Source organism: Alexandromys fortis, unplaced genomic scaffold (assembly GCF_014885135.2).
Source record: "Alexandromys fortis isolate MF-2015 unplaced genomic scaffold, M_Fortis_MF-2015_v1.1 scaffold_418, whole genome shotgun sequence".
Classification (NCBI taxonomy): Eukaryota; Metazoa; Chordata; class Mammalia; order Rodentia; family Cricetidae; genus Alexandromys; species Alexandromys fortis.
In genome coordinates, this window is record NW_026068292.1 from 110502 (window position 1) to 119270 (window position 8769).

At 36.2% G+C, this 8769-nt stretch overlaps 1 protein-coding gene across 2 annotated transcripts in view; it reads right to left on the bottom strand.

Moving 5' to 3' along the window:
* Positions 1-2379: 2379 nt before the first annotated feature.
* Positions 2380-8769, bottom strand: part of LOC126494917 (killer cell lectin-like receptor 2) — an 18182-nt gene continuing 11792 nt past the window's right edge. For both annotated transcript variants that reach the window (XM_050132416.1, XM_050132415.1), the window contains exons 7-8: positions 2666-2821; positions 2380-2588 (exon numbers count right to left, since the gene is read on the bottom strand). In XM_050132416.1, coding sequence (XP_049988373.1) covers positions 2668-2821 — 154 coding nt within the window. In that variant the 3' untranslated portion in view covers positions 2380-2588; positions 2666-2667. The remainder of the gene's footprint in view (positions 2589-2665; positions 2822-8769) is intronic.

An 8769-nucleotide genomic window follows, 5' to 3' on the forward strand; every position in this document is an offset into this window, starting at 1 on the left:
GTGTATAACACCCTCTATGGTTTAAATCAGATATACCCCATAAGTTTCAGGCATTTAAATACTTGGTCTCAAGTTGGTGGCTGTTTGGAGAAGATTTAGAGGTGTGGTCTTCCTGAAGGAAGTATGCCACTGAGCACAGGCTATGTAGTTTCAAAAGATTTCATTATATTTGGAGTTAGCTCATTCTGCTTCCTGTGTGTGATCTGAGATGGAAGTTTTCTGTTATTTCTTCTACCATGTCTCTGCTCAGCCATAAAGGACCCTAACTTTCAAGAACCATAAGCCTAAAACAAACCCTTCTTTCCATAATTTGTCTTGATCATGGTGTTTTATCAAACATAGAGCAGTAGTTCTACTACTAATTTTGGGGGGAATGAAGGTTTTCTAAGCAAATGGAACTAAGAAACAAGCAGATGGACATATTCTATTATCTGACAAAAGAGATGTCAAACCAAAACTAGTGAAAAGTAACCAGGGAGGTCATTTCATACTCATTAGAAGAACATTACACCAGGTTACTCCAAAAAACATTTGCTGGCTTCATAAAAAGAATTTGGATGTTTGGATACTCACCTTCCTGGACCTGGATGGAGTGGGGAGGACCTTGGAATTCCTACAGGGCAAGGAATCCTGACTGTTCTCCAGACTGGAGAGGGAGGGGGAGGAGTGGGGGAAGGAGGAGAGGAGTAGGGGGAGGGAAATGGGAGGCAGGGAGGAGGTGGAAATTTTTTCTACAAAAAAACTAACTAAATAAAAAAAAGTTTAAAAAAGACATCTAAAAAAATAAAAAATAAAAAGAATTTGGAAGTGTTCCCACTTTGTGTTTCAAGTTTTGGGGCAGCCAGTTTTCACTTGAATGAAATACAAGATTTTGAAAAAAGTTTGTCCTTAAAATTTCCCAAATTTCTTCAGTGTTTGTTGTAATGTCTCCCTTTTCATCTATTTTATTAATTTGATATTTTAGTATATTTGTATATTTTAGTTAATTTGGACAAAGGTTTGTCAATTTTGTTAATATTTTTAATGAATCAACTCCAGGGCTGGCCCCATATCCAAAAGTAGCTGAGCAACACAACTGGATTTAATGTGCTTAAAAAAAAAGAGAATGAAAGCAGGGAGTTGAGTGGGTAGGGAGGTGGGAGTGAATTTGATGGAATTGAATGAGGGGAAGTGAATATGATTAAAATACATGGTATGAAATTATCAAAGAATTAATAAAAATATTTTTATGAAAAAGAAATTATAGGCTAATGTTAAAAAACTTGATGTGCACAAAAAGACAGATACAAAGCTGTAATAGGACTAGAACTAATTTCCAGTATAAAAAAGTACAGCTGAGACAAGAAAAAAATTGAGAGGAGATGGAAATGTTCTGTTTGAATTTAATGGACAATAAGAAATATACTTATTAGCTGGACTTGGCATTGCATGTCTTTAATCCCAGCACATGAGTGGCAAAGACAAGTGAATCCCTATGAGTTTGAGGGCAACCTTGTCTATATAGCACGATTCATGCTGATCAAGACATTTATGCACACATCTTTAATCTCAGCACTCAGAGGCAGGCAAATCTCCAAGTTCCAGGTCAGCCTCTTCTACTGAGAGTTTCTGGGACAGATACAGAAACACAAGGAAAGACTTTCATGAAAAAAAAAAAAGCAAGCAAGCAAACAAAAACCACCAACAGCAACAAACCACCAGAAAACATAAAACAAACAAACAAACAAACAAAACTATTCAGGACTAAAGGATACTAAAATGACATCGGCACTGAATGTTTCTGAACTTGAACATAGAGGAAACACCAAAGTGACATTATACAATCAGTAAATGAGTATACGGATTCTAGATTAGAATAAATTACAGTATCAATGTTAGATGTACTGAGTTTAATCGTTTGGGTTTGGCTGTATAAGATAAATTGTTGCTCCTTAAAAATATTTAGGAAAATTTGGGGCTCTATTTTGTTTTGTTTGTTTGGTTTTATGACATAGACTCTCACTGCATTAATTTTGGCCCCCAGCAATCTTGTCTTAACCTCCTAGTTGCTAAGATTACAAGTGTAAGCCACTATATCTAGCCATCTTCAATTATTACCACCATCTCTATAAAACCTCAACTAATGATATATGGATTAAAGAAGGGTGGGTAGGACAACTGATATCTTAGATAAACTATAGTCAGCAGTTCTTTGAACTATCCTTGTAATTGTTCACCAAATTTGAACCAATGAAGAAACCTTTTAAATAAAACAAAATATACAAAACAGAATAGAAATCAACTAACAACTAAGAAATTGAAGTCCAAAACTACATTGTAGTTCTTAATAGCACTTTCAATTAAGATGAGTTATCCTATTGATAACGAAAATTCAGACTGTTTATTAGGGTTCTTTATTTAGTTCTATGGGTATGTAAGAAAATAGAAAGTGAAGATTCTTCAGGGGCTTGGGGGAATGGGGTGTCCATGTATCTGAGAAGATGTACTCCTCCAGGAAGAAAGATGGCCTCTACTCTGTCAAATCAGATTCAGAAGAAATTTTTCAACCTCTTCCAGCACATCTCTCCATTTGCACAGAGGATAAAATCCTGGAATCAAAACACATTTTCATAAGGAATCACAGATTATTACAGGAAACAGATAGAAATTACACTTCCCATTTTACCTTTACTTCTTGCTTGAGGGCAAATTGGGTAATTTATCCATTCTCATCTCACAGATACAGGGATAACGAATTTCACACTTAGTATTATCTAGTCTTGTTCTAGATAAAAATGCACATCTTCCAGTTTCATAACTTAAATTTGCTCTTTTTGAGTCACTAAAGAACAAAAAAATGGGCAATTGTTTAATTTTGAGCGGTCACTGAAATATCATGGTTTGGAAATTCTATATTGAGAACATATGAAGAATATGGGAACTATTACTATGTGGGACAATGATCTGTACCCTGTCTCTTGTATTTTAAATAAATGCTGTTTGGCTAGTAGTCAGGCAGGAAGTATAGGTGGGGCAACCAGGCAGGAAGCAGAGGTGGGACATCAAGAATTCTAGAAAGAGGAGAGAGTCAGTCTGCAGTCATCATCCAGACACAAAGGAAGTCAGATGTGACAGCCTGGCTGAAAAAGGTACCAGGCCGTGTGGCTAACACAGACAAGAATTATGGGCTAATATAATTTATAAGAGTTAATAAGAAGCCTGAGGTAATAGGCCAATCAGTTTATAATTAATGTAGACCTCTTTGTGATTTCTTTGGTATTGAACGATCGTGGGATCTGGTGGGACAGAAACCTTGGTCAACATAACTATACTATTCTATTTGAAGAATATGGGAATTATTGCTCACAATTTCATCACTAAAATGTTTTTTCTCTGAGCTCATTAGTAAGAAATGGTCTCTTAGTCATACCAAAATTCCTATCTTATCCCACTCTCACAGCTTTTGGTCATGACATAAAACTGATTTTTAATATTTCCAAGAAATTATTTTATGCTAACCCTGATTTCCCACTTACATTTTGTCAGTTAATGGCTATGTAGAAACAAAAGTGTGTAGCACATGGAACAAGTTCTCATTTGCTTGTGCCTTAAGGAGAAAGGGAATATTTGTAGTATAGTCTCAGGTAAGGGCTTGTAACTAATGTTTGGGGCTCTTTTCCCTTTTCTTTCCCCCACCTCCCACTACTTCACAGTTAATGGGTCTTCACTGAAGCATAGTAATCTACTGAATTCTCTGCATGCATAGCAACCCTGATTTCTGGAGAATGATAGATTAGAAACCATAACTCCTCTTTTGTAAAGAAGAAAAAAATAAATGCTGTAAAATAAAAAAAAATGATTAAAAATTAGAAGACAGAGCAATTAGTAAATGTGCTAAAACAGAAAGACTGTCAATTTCAGTTCAACCTGGGTTATGTAGCAAAACTAGAAGTCAAAAAGTAATTAATTAATAATTAATATAATCCTGTAAAAACTGGCAGAAATCAGATTCCTACTCAGGCTAAGGTTTTAGCAGAAGTTTGAGAAAACCATAAATGATCATGGAAGCACTTTAGCCAGTTTTTCCCTTAATAGATAAAGGAAATTGACTAAAAATGCACTCAAAATGCATATCCTCAATAACAAATCCTGATGGAGGAGGATCATCTGTCTATCTGTTGCTTTCATTGGTTAATCAATAAAGAAACTGTTTGGCCTGATAGGTCAGAACATAGGTGGATGGAGTAGACAGAACAGAATGCTGGGAAGAAGGGAAGTCATGCAGATGCTATAGCTCTCCTATCTAAGATGGATGCAGGTTAAGAATTTTCCCAGTAAGCCACCACCTCATGGTGCTACACAGATTATTAGAAATGGGTTAATCAAGATGTGAGAATTAGCCAGTAAGTGGCTAGAGCTAATGGGCCAAGCAGTGTTTAAAAGAATACAGTTTCCATGTAATTAATCTGGGGCTAAGCTAGCCGGTGGCTGGGAGCTCGGTGGCTGGAACCAGCCCTCGGCACCCTACTACAAAATCCAACCAGGCATAGTGGCACACAATTAGAGTCCCAGTATTTTAGTAATGAAGGTAGGTGGATCACAGTTCAAGATGTAGGGAGTTCAAGTCTAGTCTTAGCTAATGAGACTGTGACAAAAAAAAAAAAAGAGAGAAAATGAAACTCACACATACTACATGGAACTGAGACTTCAAAGGTATCAGTTTTTAGCAAAATAAATCCCTTTTTTGAATCTTAGAAATTAGGTGGGAAGAAATGGAATATTCAAATTTACCATAGAAATTTAAGAGAAATAAAGATAAATGAAACTCAGTGGATTGTAGGACACAGACAGAACAGGTTAGATACATTATAAATGAAATATACATTAGCCAGCCATGAGAAATGCACTTTTATTAGGGTTCTGTATTAACTTCTGTGTGTCATTTAGGAAAACAAGACACTGATTCCTCAGGGTCTTGGACCAAAGATATCCATTCCTCAGACTGCTGTGTGTATAAGGGAGAAACATGACTTCTGCTCTCTGTTTAGTCAGATTTCACAAGAACATTTCTTTTCTTTCCCTTCCAGCTCATCTCTCTATTTTCATGGCAGACTGAGGCCTGTATTTCAAACACCTGGCTGTTAAGTAGTCACAATTCATCACAGGAAACCACTAAATAAGACCACATTCCATTTTCACCTTTCCTTTCCTTCCCACTGCACACTGAAATAGACAATTTATCCACTTTCTTTTCCAAGATACAGGAGTGAGTTCTAACATAGTCATCATTATCTACACCTGGTGACCTGAAAAATGTGCAGTCTCCTGTTTTATGCAGTGACTCCATTACTGTCAGATCACCATAAAATAAAAAATAAAATGGGCAGTTATTTAAATTCAAAGCTTATATTAATTCAGGCCAAGGTTTTTAAAACAAGGTTTGTCAACCAAAATGTACGGAATATTGAGTTAATCTTAAGTACATCAATAAAAGATTTCCACTTTCTCTACATTCATAAAAAAATGGTCTTGGGCCAGTAACATGGCTCAGTGGGTGGAGGTAATTGGCTTCAGACCATTCAACCACAGCTAAAATCTCAGACCCCATACAACAGGAGAAAAACAACTCCTTCAATGCTGCTCTAACTACACCTGTGTTGTGACCTGTATGTCACAGTACTTTTGACTATATACACAAAAATAAGTAAATTGAATAAAACGAAAAATAAAAGTGATCTTTGACTGATTCCCACTGTCAATTTTTTGTGAGCAAGTTAAATAAATTTTCAATATTTCCTTTGAACAATTTTACATTGAAATTGTTTTAATCTGATACTTTTTGCAATAAAGACAGTTTTAAAAGAAGGAAAGAAGAAATAAATTCATGTGGCACATAGAAAAAGCTCTTATATGCCTTTGTTCTAAGGAGTAAAGGGACATTTGTAGTATAGTCACAGAAGAAGGTTTGTGAGTGCTCTTTTGCTTGTTTATCTTTTTTCTTCCACTCCTCAGAGCTATTGGGACTTTACTGAAATATGGTGATCAAGTGACTTCCCTATGTGAAACACAACCACAACCTTTGATGGATGATGAATACTAAATCCAAAGCTACCTTCTCATGGAAAAATAACTCAAAATGATATATAAAAACTAAAACACAAAGAAAGATGATATATTAATGTAACCTGGCATTGGGAAGCTTGTTATAGGAGGATTATAAACCTAGTCAAACTGGCCTATGGAGCAAGACACTGATCAAATATTAACTAATAATTTAACTTAATTCAATTATATGAACAGGCAGCAAGCAAATTCTTATACAGATCGAGGCTTCAGTAAAGGTGAGAGTCCCAAAGCATCAGTAAAACATGGCAGCCATATTTCTACTAATAGTAGGCTAAAATAAATAGCGAATGTTTGGAAAATGATCATTCAAATACCAAATAACTAATCCAGGAGCACCAGGAGTTCAAGGCTGGTTTGGGAAATACACTGCATTTGAATGAGATTAGTCTAATGAGAATCTATGTCAAAGAGCACCAGATAGAGAAATAAATCTACCAAATTCCATGGGGCTGAAAAGACAAAGGGGTAAAATTTTAACAAAAGATTGTCTTCGTTTAACATTGAATCTAAAACAGGTGGAAGCAGAGACTTTAGATTTCACAATAGGAACAGAAAAGGATATAAATAAAATTAAGTGGCCCATGGATCACAGACAGAACATAGATTGAGATGACACATTAGGAATGAGTACACACATTAGTTAGCCATGAGATGTGATTATGAGTCCAATGAATAAAGCATGTGTGTTGAACATGAGCAAAGAGGAAAAGACCCAGCAGACACTAAGTATTCATAAGATTCACATGGAACACAAGCTCTATACCATGACCTCTTTGCTTTACTCCATGGTGATGCCTGCATGAACCTTTACCCTAGAAGCACAGCTCGCAGCTGCTCATGAAGTTCATTTAGAAGCTGACATTGAGTACAAGCTTCTGTGTCTTCCCACTGGAGAAAATAATATGGAAGCCACAGAAACCTTCTGACCACTAGACTTCCATGCTGAAGCCTCATGTTTGGCCGTAGTTACCACACCATCATCAGGGAACACTTCTGCAGCATAGTTAAGAACTACAAAGATCATTTAACTGGATACAGGCATCCTCTCAGCCCTTGGCACCTCACTTTACTGTATATTTGACTCTGAATGATGCTGTAGGATACAAACAAATTTATTAACTCTGGCTTTCACAGTGCAAGCACCAAAAATTCTAGTGCTTGGGAGGTAGATGCAAACAAACAAACAAAAAACAGAGCTAGCCTGTATAAAATGATATCTCATATAGAAAAAAAAATAATCAGTTGATAACAAACAATGGTATTAATGTGTATGGCTTGAACATAATAATGCATATTATAAGGCCTTCTATCTTCTTGTCACCTATGTGACAGCCTGCTTGCCAGTGTCCTTGGAGGAGTAATGACAGTTACACCTGCCTGTAGTATTAACACTTGAGAGATGGAGATGAAAGGATCAGGAGTTCAAGACCAGACGGGGTGATACAAATCCCTATCTCCAAACAACAAAAAAGTTAAAATTAAATCTATTTTTAAATGATATAATAAGCAACTTAAAATGTAACTAGCTAACAATGTTATTGAAGACAAACAGAATTATTAGGAGATCTTTATAAAAAAAACCTGTATTTCTAAAAAAAATCAATTATCAGAAAGTGATGAAGATGTAATATAAAGGCACAAGGGCTTCTGGGAATTAAGAGATAGAATGTGTATGAATACTGCAAAAGAATGAACAGGAGAGAGTAAAGGATGGATCAACCAAAACTAAGAGTTATAAAAGGCTTTGTGGACACCCACTAGTTAGTAAGTTCATAGTTGACTAACACAAAACAGACTCCTTTTTTTCTTTGGTTATTTGTGAGTGTGTTTGTTTGGAACAATTTTTTATTTTATTTTATTTTTTGTAGTTTTAGTTTGATTTTATTTTCCTTTTTTTGTTTTGTTTATGTTTTTGGAGAGAGAGAGAGAGATCTAGCTGGGGACATCTCTATTGGGAACCCCGCTAGAGTCAAATCCCTTGCCAACCCTAAACTGGCTCCCTTAATTAAAATATATACTTCCCTGCTCCCATGTCCACCCTTCCTCCATCCATCCCATTCCATCAATCTCCTCCCATCCTCCCCTTCTCACTTCTTTCTCCCCACCTTCCCTTTTCCCCACCCTACCCCCACCCCCAAATTTCCAATTTCAGCCTGGCAATCTTGTCTCCTTCCAATATCCAGGAGGATAAATATATATTTTTCTTTGGGTTCACCTTCATATTTAGCTTCTCTAGGATCATGAATTATAGCCTCAATGTCCTTTATTTATGGCTAGAATCCACGTATGAGTGAGTACATACCATATTCATCTTTTTGGGTCTGGGTTACCTCACTCAGGATAGTGTTTTCTATTTCCATCCATTTGCATGCAAAATTCAAGATGCCATTGTTTTTTTACCGTTGAGTAGTACTCTAATGCATACACATTCCACACTTTCTTTATCCATTCTTCCACTGAGGGGCATCTAGGTTGTTTCCAAGTTCTGGCTATTACAAATAATACTGCTATAAACATAGTTGAACAAATGCTTTTGTACTATGATAGAACGTCTCTTGGGTATATTCCCAAGAGTAGTATTGCTGGGTCCAGGGGTAGGTTGATCCCGAATTTCCTCAGAAACCACCACACTGTTTTCAAAAGTGGTTGCACAAGTTTGCATTC